The sequence below is a fragment of the Passer domesticus genome, chromosome 4 (genome assembly GCF_036417665.1).
Source record: "Passer domesticus isolate bPasDom1 chromosome 4, bPasDom1.hap1, whole genome shotgun sequence".
In the NCBI taxonomy this organism is placed as follows: Eukaryota; Metazoa; Chordata; class Aves; order Passeriformes; family Passeridae; genus Passer; species Passer domesticus.
Window position 1 is genome coordinate 52,730,937 of NC_087477.1, and position 25,505 is coordinate 52,756,441.

At 36.0% G+C, this 25,505-nt stretch overlaps 1 protein-coding gene and 1 long non-coding RNA gene across 46 annotated transcripts in view; one reads left to right on the forward strand and one right to left on the reverse strand.

Moving 5' to 3' along the window:
• Positions 1-25,505, forward strand: part of LOC135299227 (uncharacterized) — a 95,718-nt gene that overhangs the window by 67,984 nt on the left and 2,229 nt on the right. Inside the window, exons 6-8 of one of the 5 annotated variants that reach the window (XR_010361254.1) lie at positions 1,784-8,616; positions 18,701-18,857; positions 24,712-25,291. This is a non-coding gene — a long non-coding RNA (uncharacterized LOC135299227). Of the gene's footprint in view, positions 1-1,783; positions 8,617-10,893; positions 12,151-16,399; positions 17,079-18,700; positions 18,858-24,711; positions 25,292-25,505 lie in introns of those variants that run through there. The other 4 variants (XR_010361255.1, XR_010361253.1, XR_010361257.1 and 1 more) reach the window with 4 other exon arrangements.
• SORBS2 (sorbin and SH3 domain containing 2) overlaps positions 1-25,505 on the reverse strand; it is a 142,381-nt gene that overhangs the window by 18,939 nt on the left and 97,937 nt on the right. For 18 of the 41 annotated variants that reach the window (XR_010361252.1, XM_064417910.1, XM_064417916.1 and 15 more), the window contains 8 exons: positions 25,069-25,252; positions 21,907-22,021; positions 15,065-15,148; positions 12,919-12,975; positions 9,228-9,280; positions 8,372-8,559; positions 4,556-6,115; positions 1,770-1,861 (listed from right to left, as the gene is read on the reverse strand). Coding sequence is in view for 40 of the 41 variants with exons in the window: in XM_064417910.1 (XP_064273980.1) it covers positions 1,770-1,861; positions 4,556-6,115; positions 8,372-8,559; positions 9,228-9,280; positions 12,919-12,975; positions 15,065-15,148; positions 21,907-22,021; positions 25,069-25,252 (2,333 nt within the window). In the remaining variant the exon portion in view is untranslated. The remainder of the gene's footprint in view (positions 1-1,769; positions 1,862-4,555; positions 6,116-8,371; positions 8,560-9,227; positions 9,281-12,918; positions 12,976-15,064; positions 15,149-21,906; positions 22,022-25,068; positions 25,253-25,505) is intronic. The other 23 variants (XM_064417931.1, XM_064417936.1, XM_064417933.1 and 20 more) reach the window with 6 other exon arrangements.

Here is a 25,505-nt window from a genome sequence, read left to right on the forward strand (position 1 = left end):
ACATGTAAGCTCAATAGGACTGTCTGCATCTGGCAAGTAGCCAGCACCAGATACTTCAGAGGAAGTGAAAGGCAGAACCACATGAGGGCATTTGTTAAAGTGATTTAGTCTTGCTCTGCAACTACTTGCACAGATAAGATCACCCCATTCTAATAAATGCCTCTCTAGGATGTACTAGTGACTAGAATGAGCTGATTATGCTATTTCTGAGAGATACTATTTGTCATGATGTAAAGGTGCACATCTTTTTATGACAGCAATAAAAAGGGACACTTGCAAATTTTAAATTTTACCTTTATTCCAAGCCAGGTGTTCTTGACTTGGTTCTCTCTCTTGTCATTTTAAGACTAGCAAATTGAGCACACCTACAGAATTGTCTTCACTAAAATAAGAAGTCCCTGAAGTTTATAGGGATCCTGTCAACTTGAATTTTGCCATACTAATACAGATTTTCCATTACAGATCTCCTTCAAATAAGATAGCCTAAATTTAAAAGCATTTTTCTGTTCCTTGCTCTTATTAAAAACAGTTTTTAGACAGGAGGGGATATTCATATCAACATATGATTCATATCAACTGTAGCTAAGCCCTCTTCAGTCTTTCCTGATTTTGGTACAGCTGCTCTTGTAACTATTACAGCAAATAACAGAAAAAGTTGATATTAAAAGAACAGTGGAGCTTTTTAAATACAAAATACTTGAAAATGTACAAAACATACTGGAAATAGATATGCCTTTCCTCTTTAACATTTTTAAACCTTTTAAAGTGATCTTAAAAACGGCTTGTAAATTTAAGTATTCTATGTATTTTCAAATTGAAAGATGACTTCCCATGTCAGACTTCTTCTTTAAAAGAAACATACAATATGGCTCCTATGGAACTATGGAACTCCTATGGAACAATATGGCTATGGAACTTTTTTAGCCTGTATTTTGTAATGAGAAATCTTTTTTTAAAAAATCAGACTTTTAATCAAATTGCAACAATATAAGCACGTCAGTGGCGTATAAATGGTTCTGAATTCAGTTTTAACCATACCACCATTTCTCAAGGAATATAGCCCAGAGCAAAATCTTACATATTAGCAATTAAAATATAATAATATTTTATGTTGTTTGGAGAGCATTTATAATCCTATATCTATAAGCATTCTTAAGATACAGAATAATATACTTTATTATTCAATATGTACTTTTCAGTGATGCTTTGTGTTACTTTAAAGGTGGTATGCCTGCTTCCACTTCCTCTTCCAAAACATCACTGCAAGCAATCAGTACCTAATTATAATCACCAACTGCTGCAGATGTTAGAGACTCCTCTTAGGATAACTGGTTTCATCTAATCCACTAACAGAGTGGTTTGCTTTCCAAACAAAAATAATGGTGAAATATAGATGTTTTGTATCAATTTCGAAGCTAAGGTAGTTTCTTTGTGTAATACTTTGGGTTTCTGAACAGCCTTTCTCCAGTCAAATCTGGTTTTTTTCTCTGTTCCAAACACACACTCCAATCAGCTTTGACAGAGCTGATCAATACCTAGTGAATTTACATCCATGTCTATTTAATAATGAACAGAAGAATACAGCTTATCTTACAAAGCCTGATATTATTTCAATTTCTTGAAGTATCAATCTCCTTAATGAAAAAGGAAGATGCTGTTCCTTTGGTCTCCATCATTATATTGTCTTAAAACCAAGAAAAAACTTGTCTCAAATATGTTACCAATTTTCCATATGAGTATTGCTGTGTTATTTATTGTTGTTTCACTACCTCTTTGTCTGCAGTTCCTCTTCTCTCCCTTGGAGTACATCGTCCCACATCAGTGAAAGCAGAAGAATAGCTTCCAGGAGACTCCTGGTCTACTGAAAACAAAAATTATGTGAAACTACGATAAACAAAATCATTTGAATCTGTGATGCTGCTTGCTTTCATTTAGGGGGGTGAAAAGATACTGAAATCTATTATTTTACATTTAATAGAAAGAAAAGCACCTGGTATGAAGGTTAAGAGCACCTTTAAATGAAAAAAAATTACTAACTTTAAGCAAAGGCTAAGGCTGTCCTCTGATCCAGAGCAGAAGGAACTCTATGATTGAGGATCAAGAGTGTATTTATTTATTTATTTCCTCACTGTGGAAAGGGCTGCTCCCCTGCTGGGCCAAGGGGAAGACATGACAGCTCAGACTCCATCAGGTTGCACGATGTTGTTTTGGAATGCCAGCAATGTAAACACATAATTACATGCAAAACACATGATTCAAGCATGCTTCAATGAGAAAATGTGAAGAAACATTATTTCCTCCTAAGTGATCTAAGATGCATTTCTACTTTACCAGGGGCACATGTTAGGCAGCACAAGGGAATTTAAAAGGATGTTACTTGATAAAAACAACTCTGTTTTAAGAGATGGAATACAAACCATATTACTCACCAATCTATGTGGCAGACTTTCTAAAGCACAGTTTACCAATGTTTATTACAGGATGGTGAATATTTTCTTATGTTTTGATAAGGATAAACTCAAAACCTTATACACTGTATAGTTCTGCAAGTTGCAAATGTGAAATGAAAATAGAACTATTTAATGAACTGCTGAGAAGTACTGTTTTAGTCTCCTACTACCACAGTGGTACTTTCTAGTGGAAATGTGATTTAAATTTGTCTTCCTTTGACTTCATTCCCACACTCTGTCATATATTTCTAAAGAAATACAAGTGCAACATAGAAAAGAACTGAAAGCATTTCATCCGTTCTAAGTGGTTATTGGCTAAGCCATGAAAACTTGTGGCTATTGATAAATAAAATGGAGGTAAAGAGTTAACATTATTATTTATGCCACTGGTTGTAAACACGTCATTCCCAGTAAGTATATCATAGCCCTAGTTCTGGACAGCTTTTTTTTGATATGGCATGTGTTCCTGAATGAGGATGTACACCTACTGCATAAACCTAAAGATACAATTAATGACTCCAAACACATCTATTTCTTTTTCTTAAATTTCTAGCAGTAAGAGAAGGATATTGGAAAGGAGTGAAAATGCAGAACCTTTAGGACAAAAAAATCTCCCTTTTCTCTACAGCTCCTTATGCAGTCAATACTGGTAGTTTTCAGTCATCTGCTATGACCTTCAGGTCTCTGTGTGGCTATAAGAGGTGCACACACATCCAACAAAACATGAAAACTTGATTAGAAGTAGAGCTCAGCCATGACTGGTGCTGATGGAAACTAATTGAATATTCTGCTTTACTCATTCTCCATGCTGCTTTAGGGATATTAATGTTGACAGAGTATATTGCTTTCCTCATGCCAGGCTCCTTCATAGCAGCAAAAGCTACAAGAAAACCACATTTACTTTACACTGTGGATTTCCTTATTTTCACAGACTGGAAAATTCTCATTTAGCAACTACAATATGTGAAGAACACATTTTTTAACAACTTCAGTCTCATCATGTAGTACTTTCTGCCAGGGTTAATTATGATCAGGTCTCAAGTATGACTAATTCAATACTGAACTGCATTTCATAGCTGTTTTTTTACCAAATTTTCTATTCTAAATACAACTAGTATTTAGAATAGAAAATTTTGAAAGTTACAAACTAGTAACAACAACTAGTTAAGAAAAGATGGTAATCGCTTCAATTCTGATTTTTCTTGAAATACATGTGCTTCTTGCAAAAGTTACACAAAAATATGTGAGAATAAGAATAAGGTGGGTCTGATCAAATATTGCATAATTTTTATATTAAAGACATTCTCTCTTACATCCATTTGGGACTTCAAGAATATATTTTAACTATTTTTTTCTTTTTTTGATTAAAATAAAAGAAAAATTGAAAAAAACCAGGCAGAGCAACAAACAACTCAAAGCAGTAACTTTAAAAACAGATTGGTCATACTTATCCTGTCACTTTCATTCAAGTTTTGATTATTGAGAAATTCCCTTCTATAAAGATAGGAAATTTCTCAAAATTTCATAGACATTTTGAAATTCTATGGAAAAAATTAGTTTTGCTGCCACAGAAATTGGAAGTTATTCGAACAGTGGAAATGGAAACTTCCTAAGATGATCTTAACATCTATTCACAAAAAGTAACACAAAGCAGTGGATTCATAAGAAAACAGAATCGACTTTCTATGGTACTGGCAGAATTAACAGCATTTTTATCACTTACATTTAACAAAATACATTTTAGATGTACATTCTTTTTTCTTAGTGATAAAGAAAGGCTTATCTGCATATTGTTTTCACTTTGACCAGCATCTTATGATGCATGAATTCACTGCTTAATAACATAATCATAATTTATAGAACTAATTTAGTTTCAATTAGTTGAAATGCACTGCTACTTCAGTTGTCCTGATTACTGTATTTTGTGAATAGACAGCAAATTTATCTGTCCTCAACACCTATGTGAAAATGATGTCCTTCACTAAGAATGTTGTGGGATGAAAGCTTCTTATAGACAACACAAAGTGGAATGAGAAAGGGTGGGAAACACAGGGAGTAAGGTTGGATAAGTCAATCACAAGGACAGAGGAAGAAAGTTAATCCACCTTGGAAACACAGTGCACTATCATTGTTGTTAGTTGCATCCATGTCTGGAAAAGAGGCACTAAGAGGTAATCTTCCACAATCATTCTGGTACAGTGGACAATGGATAGCACCATCTTGAGGCAGTGGATGAAAAGGCTGGTGCGTGGGACTCTTTTTCAGAGCTTTAAGAGATGAATTCCTTTCTGGAATGTCTGGAAGCAGCTCAGTAATAAGTCTGTGTAATATACTGTTGTCGGGCAAGCTTCCCCGCCTTTTTTCAGCTTTGATTTGGTCACAGATGTCTTTAAGTGCAGAATCTAGTGCTTCAAACACAGATGACTTGCATTTTTTCTTTTCAGTTTGTTTTTTAGGAGCTGCACTTTTTTTCCTCCGGAAAGGCACTGGACTGACGAGGAATGCTATCTTAGACAGGCCGGATTCTGCCTCCTGTCTCCTTGGATCTTCAGTGGTTTCTTGCTTAGCCCTTTCATGTTTTAGCATGGTGGTGAACCGGGTGTAGGATGCTGGGCATCGCCCTTTGCAGGAGCTGATGAGATGCCTGTGGTGGTGGTGGTGGTGGTGGTGGTGATGGCCTGATCCATAAAAGCTTTCAGATGAAGTGAAGGAAAAGTGATCAAAGTCACTTTCACTACAAAAGGATGAACCCTCTATCTGGATAAAGTCACTGAGATCAGAAACCACTCCATCTTGATCGCTGTCTGAAAAATCTATATGTGATCGTTGTGGCTCATCACTGGTCACTTCAATATGAATTGGCACCAGGGTTTTAGACTTGTAGCTCCGTTGTACCTGAGAGGGATGTCTGACTGGAGTTTCTTCTTCCAGCAGGGATTCGATAGAAAATCGCCTCTGTGGACACAAGCCATTTTTAGGAGGCTCTAATGTAACAGTTGACAACATGTCATCACCAAGGTTCGGCATTGATTTTGACTTCTGAATTAACTTTTCAAATTCAGATATTCTGGTTGGCACCATGTCTCTGGGCACCTCCTCAGTAGAAGACTCTCTCCAGCCTTGAAGTATACCTTTGTGCTGCTCTTTTTCATATTGCAGTATTCTGGACTTGACAGAACAAATCACCTCAGAATTCATCAAGTCCTTGCGATTGATGCGGTGCATCTTTTTGTACATCTTCAGGAAACCTGGAGCATCATGTGCAGATCTGTGACGAACTCTTGACCTACCACTACCACGGCCCTCAACATATGGGGAGTTCCAGTTCATTGAGCAAATTTCTTTGGAGTCCTCCTCACACAAGAGAGAGCCCATGCTTTCAGCCTTGGCCTGTGCATCGGGATAGTTATCGTGATCATCTGTCAACAGGTCATCACAGCTACGAGATTTCCTCTTTGGAGAAGCAGCTTCCTCTGTGCTACTCCAGACTTCTGCATTTTGCCGAGTCATTTGCCAGCCATTCTTGTAGCTGGTTGCCCTTCTTGAATCATTTGGAACAGCTAAATGTTGTCTGTAAGTGCTACAGTAATCTAATTCATTTGAGGTGTTGTGGTTGTGCACTGAGTAACTTAAAAGGGATGGATATACTTTGCTAATATCCCCACCTTTATAATCCATAGAGCAGCATGGTAAAAAAGAGACATTGCCAGAAATTAAAAGATTCAGAAAGTTGGAATTAGCATCAGTAAGTATTACAAAGACTAGAAAAGAGAGAACAATTAGTGCATCTATCAGCTTAGGTTAGTACATAGTTTGTTACAGCTTAGGAATGCAGAGCTAAGTATTAAGTTATTTTCCAGGTGCAAAAATGCACTCATAATAATTTGAACAACAAAAGAATTCCTTATTAAATATGGAGACGTTATCTCCTCTACAATCCCTGCCACTAAAACAATATAAGAAACCAGGCATCAATTGGGGATTAATTGGGATTTTTAAGCAGGTCAGCAGACAATAGAAACTGCAAAGGATTTAAAGATGAAGCCACACAACAAATCTAGACCTCAGCATAACACTGACTTTTCCAACTGGGCATTCTGAAAAAGATGTTTATGATTTTTAACCTGTATAATGCCCAGAGTTCACAGCATCCACATATTCTAAGATAGTTAAAATAAAGATAAATTTTTGGAAAATAGGATCAAAATAGGAAATAGATCAAATAGGAAATTTCTCCAAGTCATTCACAGGTAGCCTGCTCCTTCCCTGTGTGACAGCACTGGAGGGAGCAGTGCTTTGTACAGCCTATGCAGGGCAGAATAAGACAGCTCAAGAAGTGTTATAAAAGTGTAAAGGAAGGTGTATCAGTTCACTGAGCCTATCCACAATGTAGAAGTAAAAATAACCCTTAGATTGACTTCCATAACAAAGGCCTGATTTTTCAAGCTTTAAGACGTATTTTTATGTGCATGGTAGATATAGAAGACATTATGAGACAAATCTGGAACGGAGGTCTTTCATAATTGTACTGAACTTTCAAAAATAGTCTCAAGTGGCAACATTCAGTTCAGGAAGGATGCTTCAAACAGCTCAGTCTGCTTTCTAAAAAAAATGGAACCTAGATCTGAAACTGAAACACTTGAGTTCAAAAATTCCTGATGATCAAACAGTTCATAATGTGCCTCTTCTTTAACAAATTGGTTAATTTCAATAAAAATTAACATTCTACAGGGGTTATAATGCTGGAAGAGAACAGTGTCCCCTTCTGAAAACTAACTGGCTGTAGAAGATATTCTTAATGGAAGGATTTTTAAACACAGGAATTGTTGAAGTCATGCTTAGTATTTGTTATTGGTGGTGGAGTCAAAGGCACACACAGGCAAGTGGAATCTATTAACTTTTTACTGCCTGGCCTGGTAAGCCAAAAGGATGAGTTATTCCACTTTTAAAATCACTGCTACAACAGTTCAAATGTTTCAAATGTTTAAAATACATTTGCTTTTCAACCACCTCACTCTTAATGTTCCTCATTTCTTTTCTTTGACACCTTCTGTTGCAGTCTGGGTATTATGTTATTTTCACTGAGAATTTACTTTTACAAAGGTTTACTGATAGCTACAAAATAGAGCAATTAAGAGAATAATACAAATAATTTGAACAGAAGGAGACATATTATATTCAGTATTATTCTATATATTACTTCCATTTTATGTTTTACTGGAAGCTTTTTTGTCTTTCTAGAAAATCCCATCCAAACCTCCAAACTCAAATGAACAAGTGATTCTGTGATCTCTTTCCTGGAGAGTTGTGAAAAACAGTAATAGGATGGTGAGTTACTTGACAAAAATAAGCTAATTAGATTGAATTAGCTGTACTAAATACTTCCAAGGATTTAGAAAGTAAAAAACCAGCCAATGGATGCTTTCTTGATTAAATCAGGTCCTGATAACTATGGATATTTTCTTGATTATATTATATCCTGATAACTGACAGCTAAGACATCAGCTATGGATTTAAAAGGTCTACTATCCTGGATACACATATTTAATCTTACACGTTATTTGTCTCAATTTACTTTCTCAATATAATAAAACTAGTTTTAAAATCACAATAATCTAGTAAGAGAGTAGTAGAATTAATAAAAATATTAGGGTTTATATATTGTGCTAGAATTCTTTTAGTCAATTCTCTTTTGTTAGAACAAGCAGTTGAAACTGGAAAATCCTGTGACAAATACAGCTTTCCAGCTTAAAATTACACCTGTAAGAATAAACAAGTCAGCCTTTCATGGAAGGCCAAATCTGTTGCTTCACATCACATCCCCTGGGGACAGGCACTGAGCGACAGCAGGCAGCTGCTACCAACATATAGTACAACGCATCCCCAGTAGTTTTCTGCTAACTAATGTGGTCTCCTCTTACCTTTAGCTCGTGATGGAGAAGAAGGAGATGAGCTAGTTAAAGGCTTCCTAAGGGTGGAACATGAGCCCTGTGTGTCTGTACGGCCCAGGTTAGCTCTGTTGGCGTTCTGATCGCTGTGTGCCCTCTGGTGACTTACAGCAGGCTCTGACTTCCTTCTCTTTCTGTAGTCACTTGCAGTACTTGCAGAACTACAGGAAAAAGCAGTATCAGCAGCAGTCTGAGATCAGAATCCAGGGATTTAAAAAGTAAGGTCATAATTATATTATTGGTTTATAGATTAAAAAATGCAAAATAGATACATGAAAAACACATAAAGGGAAGAAGCACTGGTCTCACAAATTTTACAGCCCATTTCCCAGTGAAAAGATTAATTTGTTCTTAACCTGATTGTTTTAAAGTTGTACACAACATTACTATGCCATTTTCTTTGAAATAAATGCATCGAGTTTATTTCGATTATTTTTTGGAACTGGAGTTTAGGTGCAAAGATATGAAAAAGACAGAGACTGAGAACAGTCAAGGCATCATGCTTAGGAAAACAGCATTGAATATGCTGCAGGCAGTCAGGGTAAAGAATAAATCACTGCTGCTGAGAGAGAAGCTCAGGAATGTTAGTGGAAAGACCCAGAACACAGTGTGGTTGATTTAAATGCAAACACTAAGTCCTTCTAAAACTAAAACAAAATCTACACACCAGTATCAAAATCAACACCCTCTCCAAGCATCTAATTTGCCAGTAGCTCACAAGGTGTAAGTTAAAATCTGATTCTTCACAAAATCTGCTGATGTCAGGTCCCAAAGAAGACCCTCAGGCTGGATAATTTGTGTCTGCTGAAGTATAGATAGTACTTCTTACCTGGAGGGCCTGTCCAAGCCTCTGTCTGTTGAATAGTGATGATATAAGGAAGCCTGTGAAAACAAACACATGGATTGACATGTTTGTATTTGAAAAAGGAGTGAAAATTTTTGTTTATCATGTTTGATGGCTCCTTGTTACTCTATGGCAAATCCTATAACAACAGCATGATAATTAACATCCTGGGCACTCCGTCACAGATACAGCAACATTTCATGAGAATAAATTATGCAGCTTTTAAAAAGCATCACTAGATTTCATTACCTATTCTACTTCAGCAATTTTTTTTTCCTTTAAAGCACTGCTAAATAATGATCCCAAATCATGCTTTTCTATGTACTTTTCAAAACCAGACACAGAACAGCTGAAACAAATCTTTACTATAACAACAGAAAAATCTGAAAATTATTCCTTTATGTACATGTGAGGTCTGCAGTGCTTCTCTTCATGTCTTAGTTACTCACCAAAATCCCACAATCAATAATAGCCAGAAACTTTTGTCAATCCCATGACATTTGTGGTCAGCAACTGGCCTTATATACCTTATAATCATGGTAAGAACAGTTCTCATCACAGAAAATTAGTCATTGCTTATGGGGTTACAGATGTACTGCATGAACACTGGGAGATGGAACTTCCAAGTCAACCTTAAATGACTACTGATTTTAAATCAACCATTTCAAGCCTTCAGTCAGAATTAAGTAATATTACAATTCTGGTAACCAGGTATGAATCTACGATGAACTGCATGGTTTCTGGGGTATTTCTTCATGGGTACAAAGCAGTCAAGTTCAAGAATTAAACTTCTTTCAAGTTCCTGGCATGTCATTTCAGCTTTCCATAACCAAATGGACTAGAAATAGAACTATCATACAGGTTTCTAAGGTGCAGGAAATATTTTTTCCCTTTATAGAGAGCCTTCTTGGCTTTTTCCCTGCATGGAAAAATTTTTGTCCTGAAGGACTGCCAAAGTAATGGCTCTCATGGGCTATACAAGTCCTTTGTTTTGTTGGAATTTTTTTCCCCCCAGTGATTTGATTTGCAAGTTCATGAACAGAACTTCACCCAGATCTGTTAAATGACACTTAGGTACATCTCTAGGAGTCACCAGTAGTCTTAGAATATATGGGAACAGATTTTTTAGGACTGTGGGGCAGGGAGGGCCACACAAACATGCCACAATATGAAACAAATGGTATCTAAAACTTGAGCTAAGATAATTCCAAATGTTCACATAGTTCATATTTTCAAATTTTTTACATCCTCTGAAGGCTTAAAAGTACTTTGTGACGATTCTCCCATCACTCTCCAAATGCAATGATTTTAAGATATATATCCAATACTATGAGGTCTGTCTGCAGTAAAACCATAGAAGCCAGACACAGTGTTGCTCACACCAACAGCCAGTATAACCACAGTAAGCAAAGGCCTCAGGTCTGTGTGCTTCCCTACACTACCCATAAAACACACATTCAGCCTGTCCTGGAAAACACCCGAGTCTCATTTCAAAACTGGCCACAACCATCCTCCTTCTCTTGACCAGTCACTGCCACGGTCTGGAACCAGCCAGGAAGGAAACTTGGAACCACAGGTGATCTCAGAGAACTGTTGCAGGAGGTGGTGCAAACACTACAGACAAATTGTCATTGTGGATTCTTTTGTGCAGATGCCAACTGCTTCCACGAGCGGCCACTGACCACCTGGGAGGTGACAGTGGCCAAATGGCCCTGAGGATTGCTTCCCACCATCTGTAGTGGCTCCATGATGTCACCCCCAAGGGTGGAGCAGATCCTCACTGTCTCCTTTGGAATGCGATGGGTAAATCACACAGTGGAAATCACACCAGAGGGAACTTCCTTATCCACAGCATTCCCCAGGCTATACACAGATGGCTAGAAGTGTCTATCACACCAAAATTGACTGCTGGGTTATTGGCTTTCACTTTTCATCCTTTAAGATTCTTTTATTACCTTGAATGCAACTTGCCCATTTATCCTTTATTTGATGCTGGCTTTGAAGCTTTTTCTATATGACGGATCCTGTATGTTGCCCATTCTACCACACTAATTTTTACTACAGGCATATATTATTTTATAGATTGTGTGGAGTTTATACCTTCTCTCCACAGGAAGATCTTCATTCATGTGACATATAGAGGAAAGGTGAAACTAAAGACTGTGTGTGGTTGTTTTTTACTGCTTGTTTTACTGTTTTCAGCTGTCCTATCAGCTCTTGGGCATTTATTAACTTACTTTTAGATGGCCCAACTGAACACATCTCTCCTATCTCCAAAAATAATTAGCCATTTTCCACAATATTCAATACTGTTCTGTATGAATAAAGGCAACTTGAAAAAAAATTAAATATTGGAGAGGACAACTCCGAACTACCAAATAAAATGTTTTTTGAATACTTTGATTTAGTTTTATTTAAAAACTTATACATATATTTAGAATTAAGCCAGTATTTTAGCTGTTTTCATGCATCAAGGCTTTAATGCTGACTAAAAATGGAGCTACAGAAAGTAAGCAAAAGTAAAAGGAAAATAACAAATGGGCTTGTTGGCATGATGGTTATAATACTTTATCAACTTATTTTGAATAGTCTCCCCCTCTGGAGAAGTATTAAGGTGCTGTCATTTTTGAACATGATTTATCATATTTAAAGATTATTAAAATTTCAAAATTAAAGAGAGGACTTTGTAAATTAATCAAAGAGAAAACCAGTGTTACTTAACAGCCATTTCACCCAGATCTACTGAACATGGGAATATTTCAAAGTCATGTTAGGGCTTTTAAATTGTCTTCCTTGATATATTGAAAACCAACAGGAATTAGAAAAGGCCTAGAAGCTTTTTCTTTCAGAGAACTGGGCCCAAATTTCATAACTATGAGGTTTTTCTAGATATATAGAGAGCTTAAAATCAAACTAGAGTAAATTGCAAACAGTTAACAATTTAAGACCACAATTTGAGTTTAATTTTTGGAGAAACTACAGAAGATGAGAGTGAATCACAAATATGGATGAAGTAAAGCCACCATATGAAGCAAAGTTGCCAGCAGACGTTTCACTGACTTTTGCCCTAACGCTGTAAAAATGGGGAGGGAGTGGAGAAGGAATGAAAGCCTGAATCTCTCCCACTCAGAGCAGGGCAATACCAGCCCACTACCTGATCTTAATTTTATTTCGAGTACTGACAGCAACTGTCAATCCCGAGTTATAAATTACAAAAGTACTTTTAATTGCTGTTTTACCTGATATGCAACCTTAATTGGAGAAATGACAGCTTAGCCACAAAGAATTTCACTTGATACACAGAATTTGCAGTGAGATGTTTTAATAAAAAAATATACTGTGCTGATGGATTAATAGTGCAATGCACTTGCCCAACTCTGAAAAGTGGGAATTTGTCAGAGAGTTAGAGACGTATGGAGTGTTGTGTAATTCTGGGTGTTAATCTCTGAGAAGTTTTGGGTATAAGGACTCACAGTTCCTAGGATAATAAGATCAACATCCAAATGCACTAGTGATCTGGAAAGATATGAAGACAAAGATACAATGATTGTGAATTAGAAATGTCTCATAGCTATCAGAAGGAAACCACTACATTTTAACAAACCTAAGACATAAATGGTGAGCATTCCAACCCTTCTTCCCAAGAGAATCATCTGAAAAAGAACCATTCATTTACCTCATTGGAAACACCAGAAGAACTGTCTTGAACATAGTCCAAAAGCTTTTTAGGTGGCTGCATCATAAAAGCAGAAGTGTAGAGATGAAATGGAGTAGGATCAATGGCAGCAAGGGATGGAACATGTGGAAAAGGTGACACAGTTAGAAATTAAGTGTTGACAGTGTCAGATACAAAGAGTGACACACATGGGTAGAATGGAAGGATAAATGTGTTATTTTTAAAATACCTTAATAAAATGTTAGTAACTTTAGGTGGCAAAATTTACAACAGGAATGGTTGAATAAATACTAGCAGTTTTTAACACTGAGAGAGAAAAGTCTAAAGTATCAAAGTTATGCTCTCTTGGAGGAATTTCAATATATTTTATCTTAAAAGCTATTGTTATCAGTAAAATATTGTTGAGATATGGTTAATCAGGAGAATTTATCTGTACTGTTTCTGCCCACCTAGAGGGAGAAATGATAATACCACTTGAATGGCAGGATAATGGAGACAAAAAGTAATCCATGACAATGTGATAACATTATAGACTACTGCACAAGAAATTAAACCCAGATATATTTACCTTTATTATTTTTTCTAATTTTCTCAGGGTATTCAATGGGTAATTTTTAAAATGCTATGATTAAAACATTAAGGTTTTAAAATAGTGTATATTATTTGCTTTCTCTTCTGCTCTCCCTGAAGCAGCAGGGAGTTTTGATTTTGGCTTATGGCTAGCTACAGAAAGGGACTAAGGTGCCTGGTTCCAGGGTGTCCTCCAAGGCCCTGTGTGAAGTGCTCAGGCTCCTCATGTAGCTGGCATGTCACTAATTAAAATTCTGATAGGCCTCCAGAGAATTATTGTCTGACAGGGAAAGAAAAGAATGGGGATATTTTAAATCCTGATACTCTCAAGCTCATGTCTACTTTGGATTTCCTGTCTGTGGCTTCTGCTTTTTAAACTCAAAAAATCTTGGGGAGGATCTTGGGGAGCTATGAGAATGCTTAAAAAGACTGAGGGAGTGCTTAGGTTTACTTCCCTCCTTTTTCTAAGGGGATTTTAACTTTTCATTTTCTGCCTGTCTGGATATTCCAACTATCCTCTTAGACACTCTTCTGGGATGAAGACATTTGCTATCCTTTTTCCTAAAGATGTTAGAGTGTACAGGAAAGAATCTGAGCTCTGTGAAGCCAGAGAGGGAGTGTGCAAAAGCAAGAGCAGGTGCATCTCCAACCTAGTTGTTAAGGCATTGTGCAGGGAGGAAGTGAAACCTACTTCTCAGTCTTGCCTAAAGGACAGTGTTACTATTTTACCATTGTAAAAAACATACAAACAGCCTTAGGTGCTTAGATACAATTAAACCTATGGTATTTGCAGAAGAACTGCAAGTGTTTAGGAAATCAAAGGTGAAAAATTGAGATATTTCTGATTTTTAGGTGTTTTGGCCAGATGGAACTCTTCAGGTTTATAATTTCAGGTGTGAGTGCTGGCAGCAGATCTAAACCAGCAGCTGTTTGCCAGAGCCCTTGTTTTGGGTAATGGCTATTTGTGAAAATTGGAGCAGAACAGAAGTCTGTCCATTCAAACAGGTGTCCAGCTTGAAAACAGAGCAAACCCATATCTGTGTGTTCAGGTACACAATATGTATTCTGTATGTATGCATATAAGAAATGAAAAAAAGGAAAAACAATTGGTATTTCCTGCTATAAGAAATTTGTTTCTGGCTTCATACATTTAAATTTAGATATAGTCCTTCAAGTAAAATATATGATATGTAGCTTAGCATCCCTAATGCAAACTGTAATATTTTTCTGTCCTAGAAGATTGTTCAAAAATAATCCAGCCAAATGCAAAAAATTTAGGGAAACCAGCAAACACCCCTGTTTATCATAGAATGTGTCTTGTTATTAAATACTTACACACTAATATTTATCTAATACATACTCCTTATTAAACCTATTACTATAACTACTCTAGCAAGTTAAGAGTTTATTTGAAAAAAATACTTATATTAATGGGACTTTACTGCCCTTCCTCAAAAAAAAAAACAACTTATATTAATTTTACTGGCTTATACTTGCTGAATTTGGTAATTTAAATTCCTCATGCTAAAAATATTTTTTCCTAAAGTGGAAATATCAATATTCTGTCCTCACTTACCGGACGTCCAAACTCCAGCTCTGAAAAGAATTTATACCAGGGTTCGTTTTCTAAATCTATGTCATCTGGGTTTATGCGATCAGTCTGGAGCAGTTGTGAAGGAAAAGGGAAGGAAAAGGCACACACTGAGCAAAGTGCTAGAAATGCTAGGTCACTTTAACAACAAACACACAGACATAGAACAAATATGGGAAAAGAAATGGAATAAAATCAAAGAATGAAGATGGTATTTAAGATAGAGAATGTTCGTGTTCAAGAGCTGGTATTCACTGGTAGTTTTAATACTTTTCTTTTTGTTGATGTTCTTCCAAGGACTGGAAGATGTTAAACATTTTAAAATTACACTGTTAAAGCTAAGAGGGCTCTTTGACCTTTTCTTTAACATCACTACATTAGTTAATTACATTTAATGCTGCTAAAGATTCCTTCTTAGGAAGATAGTTTAAATGATTGTCTTCTCCAGCATAGGCAGGATGTTGCCCATCAGATCAGCAATAAGGAAACAACTTTATCTGTATTGCTTTTGGTCATTCTTTGTCTTCTCACAAAGCATGTTAATGCTGAATCTTCTTGAAGCACTGAGCAGAGATAAGGAACATGCATCATACAAGCATCACTATGTTAAAAAGCCACTTCAGCATATGAAAAGGAACTGCTATATTTTAAATCCTATGGTCAAAACATTGGAAACAAAAAAAATTATGCATTCCATAATATTTGTTTCAGCAGTACTGTGAAATGCTTTATCTTGCATAGCCTTGTTGACATAATGAAGCATTTTTTTCAACAGCGGAATACATTGTTTTCATCTGAAAATTCTCCCAGCCAAGGGATAAAGTAGCAATTGAAGATAGTATTAAGGAAATTCTTCAGTGAACAGAAGAATAATTGACGGATTCATTCAAGCAGCATGAAAACATGACGGTGCAAAACAGTACAGCTCTCAATGGGATATCTAATTAACTGTAAACTTGGCTGCATTAATTACTTTCTAAATAGCTTCAGTTTCTTTGTAGCATCTGATGTAGGCTTTCATGCAGCACAGAATTACAGTGCACTGTTGGCTTTAAGATCTCTGAAACAGAGAAATCCTCTTGTTAAAGACATCTCTGAATTTAAAATTTGCTTTTCCATAACTGTAATTATCAGAACCTTGACATTGATTATGGTGTGCCCTAGGAAAGCAATTATCAAAGAACATAGGGTCCTGCATAAAGAATGACAAGTATGTGACACTCTTTCCTCCAGTCAAACTGCCACCAGTAGACCAGAGCAATCACATACAGCTATTTCTCTTTTCTGCAAGAGATAACACTGTGCTCTTGACCATTTCAGGTAGTTAAACATCTTACAGCACTTTTCTTGCTCCTTTTGGTGTTGCTGGGACAGCCTGCCAACTCTGCTCTATTGAAAGGTCAACAATCCTTCAGAACTACATCTGTGCTCACGTATCTGTGAGCTGCTCATGCAACATCTGGACCTCAGCTGTTGTTTTATACACTTATCTTCACAATGCTCATTCAAGTAAGAGAAGTAGTATTCCTGTGATTGCAGAGGGAAGTAAATGTCACTGATGAAAAACTTGCTGTGCTCCACAGAAGGGTTGGGTAGTGAAGCTTCTCTGGAGTTTTGCCTTTATATTTCCACCAGCCACAGCTGTACCTCAGCAGCACTAATGACACGTGCTTGAACTCAACTATAGACACCCAATCCTTTGCTAGAGAGAAACACGACTGAAATTAGTTTCATGAACTGACTACTAAAAATGTGTGAATCTAATAGACTATGACTAATTTAAGAAAAAAACACAGGATTCTCTTCTACACAGATAAGAAGGCATGAGGGAACAAAATGACAGATGCAAAACGCTGTATATCAACTTGATTCCCATTACAGGAAATGCTTGTCATATTTAGAGGTTTTTTTGCTTATCTTAAAAAAAATTCCACAATTTGCATCTGCAAGGGAGGCAGAACACACTGACAGATCAACTGGGCTCCCCTAAGCCAGCCAAGGAGACAAAAATGAGAATGGGATTTGCCTCCCTTTTCAACCTCAAATACTCTTGCAATTAGCTGCAAGCTTAAAAATCCTTGTGTTTCTGCTGGTAAAGAAGAAGCTAGAAATGTATTTTACCAAGTTTCTAAGTCTTCCCGGGTAGTAAATAAAATGAGACTGTTACAAATATGTAAAGCTAACTACGTGCAGCCAAGTCCGCTTTAATTTACAGCTTCAACCGCAGAGGGCAGCAAACAAAAAGAAATTGAGCACTGAAGTCTTCAAATTCCCTGCTGCTGGCAGTTCTGGAGACAACTGCATCTCCGGTTCTACCAAGATCAATACACAGGCAATTGATTTTGCTGGGCTTTTGGATTCAGTTTTGCTGACAGAGCTTTTTTCTATTATCTCCCCTTCTAAGAGACTTAAAATGAACAAATCATTTTGACTTAGAAGCTGCACTTGGCTGAGTCTCACAAAGTATCTCCCAAACTACTGGAACAGAAAAGTGAAAGCTATAAAGGAAAATCCCTTTTTAGGAATTGCTAGTGAAATAATGTTCCTACAATCTATCCTTCATCTAGCAATTTAGTAATATTTTGATTATTTACTGAAAATGTATTACTGAAGACCACTAAGTAACTTCACTCCTTTTGCCTTTTGCCCCAGATGGTCAACACAACACTGCATCAGCATACTCAAGTATAGAACACAGATAATGAACAAAATTACATCTGTAGTATTACGTGTAGCTTTGCCTGTTCTTGGTTTGATACACAAATAGAAATCTACAGGTAATAATCAAAAATCTGCATTTAAACTCATGAGTTAAATGGCTCTTACATGTAGATCAGTGCATTTGCACGGTCAGACACCAAACTGAAGCCTGTCTGGAACAGAGGACTGAGATGCTTGATGTAAATTTGGCTTTGGCATTTTATTATCTCAAAATAATTTTATTTTTCTTTTTTTTTCTTGCATTTGGACTACTTTTAAATAGCTGTGGTAACTCCAAGTCTACTACCAGATGGACTTTGTCTGTTTCTTTATGAGAAGAAATATTTTATAATGCCATATTAAGCATACCAAGAGGAATATTCAGATAACCAGATTGAGATGTCAAAAACAACCAAATGTGCATGCTCTAAAGAAAATTGCCAGTTTTTCACTACACTAAAAACCAAAGCAAACAAAAAACAACAGATGTACATAATGGAACAAGCCCAGTCTATTTCTGGTATTTGACAAAACAGTAATTTAGAAAAATTGATTCTAATCATGAATTCCTCTTGCATATAAACTCAGTAGAAAATTTGTATGTTGAACAGAGATTAAAGAATCTAGAACTAAAATTTAACCTCACAGTTTTATTTGACTAGCACATGTATACTTTTATGCTTAGCATAAAATAGAGGCATTGCATGTACCAGTTTTATGAGGTCTTTTTTTAGAGTAACACTGAGATTTTTCCTTACATACTCTATTGCCGAAATAGATATATGTACATGCATGGAGGAATTGCTTCTCATACATACAAAGCAGAAACTAGTAAAAAAAATTAATTTCATTTACACACAAGTAAGATTAAGTTATTACATTGCCATTTACTTATTAATGGAAAGTAAACATCCATTTTAGGAAACAAGTCCATAGTTTGGATGATACTTGAGTAAAACGGGAATATTTAGCAGAATTGCAGACACTGGAGATGGAAACATACATCAAAACAACTTTTGTACCACCCTATCAGTGGCTTCCTGAAATAAGAAAAAAAGGAGCTGTATCACCAAGTCTGGTAAGACTATTAAATGCCTTAATATCACAAATTTTTACTGTCATCTCAAAGTACTAATCCCAAACCTCTCCTTTATGACGATGTTTTATAGTCTTACAAATTCAAGTTATGGAAGAAAACACACTAATTTCCTGTTTCATGGAAGAGGCTATTCCACAGTACAGCAGTTTGAAACTGCACTCGTCCTTCTGCATCTATAACAATTAGCGATCCCTAACCAATCTATCAATTTAATGTTTGTTATTAGGTCAATGTTTTAGTTCATTATTTCTCACATTGTTTTGATTAATGCAGGTTTTCTTTTCATCAGTGAGGATCTGCTGCATGGTATTTCCCACTAAATGTTAGCTTCACACTGAATCTCAATTTCTTTTATTCTTGCCATGTTCTCATCTCCCCATTAATCAGAACTGATTCCAATCTGCTACCTACACCAATAAAGAGAATGTTAATCAGTCAAATCTGATTTGGCAGACTTGACAGATTATGATACAAGGTAACTGTAAATATTTAATATTTTAACAGATTACTTTGCCATCAAAACCACAATCTTGCAGACATGGAAATTATTTAATTTAAAAAATTGGAGATTTTGAGTGTTAGAAAAAGTCCCTTTAACTTCTTTGATTTTGACAAAACTAATAAAGTATGACTTTGTAGTTCAGACACTGTAAATGTCCACCTTTTGTAGTATTAATTTACTGCATTTATTTATATTCCACATTTTTATTACTACTTTCCTTCAGTATGATCAAAACAAATTTTCAGACATTAGAAATCAAATCTTTTGAGATTATTAAGAGGGAAGATTTAATTCACGCAGTACTGACACATTTGAGAATTTGGAGTTTTCATCTGAACCAATGCATTATTTTCACGTCACACACAATGAAAAGAGCTTTTGATCTGCTTTGCTGACCATCCTTTAAGAAGTTAGTTTTACTTTCTGTATCCCATTCAGTGAATATAAGGAAAGCAAATGCTTCAGTGAAAACACTTAATTTTCTGTTAGTAACATGGTCCAAAGGAAGTATCTTAATGATATAAAGCTAAATAGCATCTTTATCAACAGAAGACATTCCAGATTGATGAAACTGCCATAACTCCCTATTTTTTTCAACTATGTTACACTAGTGTAAGTAAAACTTTAATCTTATAATAATTTCCAATTTTTTACAGTTCTGAATCATACATAAACAAAAAAATTCTCTCAATTCTGTACATGAATGTACTTTTCTCAGCTTTAAAAATTTCTTATACAGTGAGATGGTTCCTTGTATGCACATCAGCTAAGCCTAAACTTTTAGTCCAAGCTTCAAGATGGCAAAGGATGACCTTACCCTTGATGGATATTGCTTAGTAAGTAACACGACTACAACACAACTAAAGCTTTTCTGCATGAAAATATTTTAAAGACCAAACAAAGATCAAAATTCCATCTCTTGATTTAGATCAGCAAAAGTAAAACGCAAAAGCAAGTGGAAAAAAAGATTCAGGAACAGTCATCAAACCTAATTTTCTTTTTATTCCATTAGTTTGCTAGAATTGAAAAAATATAGCTCTGGCAATATATCATCAGCACTGCAATGATTATATGAATTATTTTTGTTCACATGACATTAGCAGAAAATGTAATTTATTGGAAAAGTGAGGCCATTCTTGGAATATACTGAAATCGGTGTAATTTTCTTATTTTTATTTTTAATTTGAATCTGATATTACACTTTGGCACTGGGAAAACTGGAAAATTACCTTAGTTTTTATAATGCAGCCATGGCATTCAAAAAGTGCTCAGGACAAATGACACTGCCATTTAAATAAAATTATTTGTTAAGTTCACCTGCACTCAGATAGTAATTATATTTATTCATTACCAGTTCCTACAGAACTGCCAATTTCCTCTTTGAAAACCATATTGGTTCGACAAGAACTCAATTTCACAGAAAAAGAGCTTTGTGTTTTCTAGCTAACAAAAAAATACATTCCTGCAAAAACCGTAAAAAGAAAGGAAAAGGTGCTTGGTTCAGGTGTTTCACGCTGTTGATATACTGCATATTCTGAAATTCAGTCATTTCCTTAATTTGCTTTAAATTGGCAAAATAAATTATGTGAACAAGCATGTAATACAGAAGCAAATAACAATCCAGTACTCATTTCATAAACCTCTTCCTTAAAACTGGACTCCCTCAAACATTTCAACCTCAAAGTAAAAGACCAAGAAATGAAAATATCAGATACAGAACAGCCTTTCTAAAATGAGAAAGTGTTACAATAGCACAAAGTTAAATAAGAAGTGCTGGGTGAATGTGTCTTTCAGCAATGAAAACTTCTGTTAATTGTCATTTTGCAAGCATTAAGCATAGCTTTATTTCACAATTGCTATAATTATTCAGAAAGCAGGAATAAAAACTTCTAATTACATGTTAATGTACACTCATTCATAATGTACATTCACTCAAATCACAGAGTATTTGAGGCTGCAAAGGACCCCCAGAAGTCACCTGGCCCAACCTCCTGCTAAGCGTAGATCTAATCATATCAGGTTGCTCAGGCCTGTGATCAGACAAGTCCTGTCTGGGCAACCTTGGCCAGGATTTGACCAAAATCTCCTTAGATATACAATTCAACACATCCTGAAAATGCAAATATCTTATTTTTATGCATTAATTATTCAGATATCATATGTGCTGTTAATACTGCTGAAAATAAGTGCTGTAGATGCACACCAAGTAGAAAGAGCAGTTTCCATCTGTTTTGTCTATCTATTTTTGTGTTTCCAAGAAATCACCATCATGAAGTTTGCATGGTTTCTTGGAAACACTGGAAGATGTAAGTTAAGCAAATAAGTCAAACCCAATTTTTCCAAAACAACCGATTTTTCCAAACCCAATACAACCATTAGATAAGAGCAAAGACAAATTGCTGTAAAATTGTATTTGAAAAAGGATCTTCAATATTCTACCAAATAGCAATTATTAATAGTAAATAATAAAAAGATAAGCTCTTACCAATCTCTTACTGTATTACCCATTTCATTTGTGTGTCTTACCGGTCTTTCGTGTTCAAGGATGGATGACTTTCCTGGCTCATACTCAAAAATACTTCTTGGTTCAGAACGGAACTTGCGAGTATCTACCTTTCTGTCAGGAGGATCCCAGTCGTTCCTAAACAACAAACACAAGTAACTGAGCTGATTTACTGTCACCACCTTGTGATTTACCACTCTGTACAACAGAAACCTGCAAAGCCAGATGACTTTTAGAACAGCTAATATTTCCAGATCTCAGCTGTGGAACAGCTAGCCTGGCATCCCAGTGTTTTACTGTAACATCTCAACCTGTTTACAGCAGGTGTGCTCAGTACAGCAGGAAGAATCCTAGAGATGTCCAGCCTGTGATCACTCATATTTTCCTTTTAACTAGTAGACCAGTTTAAAAACTACTCTGGCATACCATGTCAAAAACATGCAAACCATTGCAAATAACTATACTTGTTTTGTGCACTCTACTAATATAGGCAAGTGGTAGATATTTTTGTCATTACATAATGTGATGATAAGGCCATATTGAAAAAGTTATAAAATATTCTGGGGCAAAAAAAGGAGGAATTATTTTAAAAGACAGTGTTATGGTCATTATCTTGATCTGTAATAGAATTGCTTCTCAATATCCTTGTAAGCAGCATATTGTTTCTCCGTCTTGAATAGATAAACAAGAGGAAGAATTTGGCAGTTGAATTTGGAATAGAAATGTAACCATTTTCTCTATAATTACAAATATGCTTTCAATTTAATAATGCTATGCAAAGAATAAAAAGTAACCCATGCTACCATATTTTTTCAGTCATTTATGTCTTATTACTAGGTACATATATATTTTGGGGGAATACTTAGGTAGTTACAGTGAGAGCTACCTTTGCATGGCAGTTCTTGTAGTACCTAACTTCACTGTACTTGGAAAACTGTAGCTCACACATATTTTTATTTAACTCTGTGTAAAATGACCCACTAGTAACTCAAAGGTTGGGGGAAAGGGGAGGGGAAATACTACCAGCTATTGTCTGTATTTGATAAGAAAGAGCACACACTGATTAAATTTTATCAGTTCTATTGGTCTTTCTGGCATGACTTGGTTTGATGTGACCTGACATCATAAAGCACATGTCATGTGCCTTAAAAAGATCTGTGGGGTAGCTTTTGTTTATAGTATGCTTGCAAGTGTATTTCAGGGACACAGACATCTCTATTTATAAAACGTCGTACATTTCAAGGGAAGTAGGTCTACATGGCTTTATTGTTTATTTTCACTGAGGAAAAATTATTTTCAGAGCAGAAAAGGTTACATTTTTTGAGAATGAACAGGAAAATGGAAATATTCTGATGAAGTTGCATTATACTTCAAGCCACTGAAGCAGAAAGGATGCTACTGAAATTCTGATTCACACTCAGTTCAACTAATTTACAGTTTTCAGCCTTTTATCCTGTATGGACTGTATTTTGAGCTCAACTGCTAATGCAAACCAGATCTTGCCTTGCAGCTATGAAATATGTGATATATGTGGACCTAAGCCTCTTACGTGAGATTTTAAATACTCTGGCTTTATAGGCAATTAAAAAAAGAATCTCCCAATGGCAGGAAAAGATTCATGAGCTATAGCTTTCAGCAGTGGGCAAAGCATAGCTAACGTGTTTGGCATCCCTTGGCCTGGAGAACACAGATTTCCATTGCCTGTTGTATCATGCAGGAGATTAAAAGGGGAGGTTAAATAGCCAAATGAAGTGCTGAGCTGCTGTTTCCAAGCTTGAAAAGATGCTCTGCAACAGGCCTCAGTTTCTGTGACCGAGGCATTTGGCCTAGCACAGGACAATAACTCACACAACTTCAGCGATCAAAGCTAAACAGCTCCACATTTTGGTGTCCTGCTAAAAAAATCTGCACTTCTGTGTGACCTGCTAACAAAATTCAAGCCTCATGGCCTCTATGAGGCAGCCCAACTCTAACCTTTAGCATTTCCTCTTGACAACCTGCCCTTGGTAACAGGAAAGCCAAAATCAGTAACCATCAAGCAATCTCATCTTCTTCTGCAGTATGTGTATCTACCGATTAACATTTTGGATTGCCACGACCTACAAATTTTTCAAAAAGCCATAGTCACGTCTTAATTTTAAACACTTAGTATGGTCTTTCCTCATAATTTAGGTCATAATTTTCCTCATAATTCAAATTGCTAAATACTTGAAACTGTTTAATATAATTACATTTCTACATATAAATATGTTTACAATGTCCAAACTGACAGAAATAGCCAAATTCTCTTTTGTTGCTTGAGTGTAACCAAGAGAGGGGAGCTTGTAGGCACAGGTGAAAGGAAAAATATTACCCTTTTAATATACAATATACACATGCACACACATACATAGATTTATAATAGCATAATATTATATTAATAGGTAGTATTAATTAATGTAAACACTAAAAAAGATAATTTTTTCTTGTGTTAGCACAGATATGCTGAAGTCGACAGAATTTGTGTGAAGGTCTCTTGCAAGGTTTTATCAAAAGGATAAGCACTTCTTTCCTGAGTTATCTATTACTAACTTTTTCCAGACTGAACTCTAACCATTGGGACCTGGTTTTGTGCAGAGAATTTGGTTACAGAATTGTGAGATATCCAAAATGCCTCTTTAATCTGTAAACACTGCCTTGGTCTACCAAAATGGAGATTGAAAAAAAAATGGGGGTATAAAGCACTTCTAAACTCTGGGGAAATGTGGGTTGACTTCTACACTGTTGTACTTTGCTCTCCCTTGACTTTTGAATTACATCATCTTTTTGATCCTTTCTCTTTGGTGCAGGATAGAACAAATGGCCTCTCCTACTCAGAGACTAACTATTGAAGACAGCTCCTACAGTACAGACTGTTCTGAAACACAATAAACAGGACAATACCACTAATGAGAATAAAAATCTTTAATGATGCTGATGGTTGCATCATGAATAAGAAAAACCACTTCTTTAGCACACTGAAGAAAGGACAGCATCATGCATGATGCCCAGACTCCTGGCAATGATCACCTCTCATCACCTGCCTGGCCCTTGAATAAAGCCCTTGAAGTCACATTATTCTGGAGCTGCTATTTTATCCCCCGTTATATTCTGCAATTGGAGTACTGCACTTAGCAAGAACACCTTTTGAAAATGCACTGACGTACTTTTCTGGTGTAGACCGTTGCCTCATACGATGTGGTGGTACTGGTGGTGGCACGTGGGGTGGCAAAGGGGACGAGACCTTAAAGGCATCGGAGCTACTGTCAGAAGCACTTTTGGACAGTGGTCTGTATGTCTGTGTCTTTGCAGCTGGGTGTGCCTGAGCAGAGAAGGATGGACTGTAGCTACCTAATATAAAACAAAACCAGAAACAGTCATAACATGAGAGTAAGTCTTAAAAAAACCACAACATGGAATGCTACCAGAATGAACAGTAACTCAATAAAATGGCAAGACTACAAAAATATGTAAATGAGTTTTAAAAGTACATTGCTGTGTATTATGCAGCTCATTAGAGAGTGTCTTATATATTTTTACACAAAATTACAAACACATAGGTGAAGTGCAGTATAGTTAAAATAAATTAATTTGATGGAGAAGT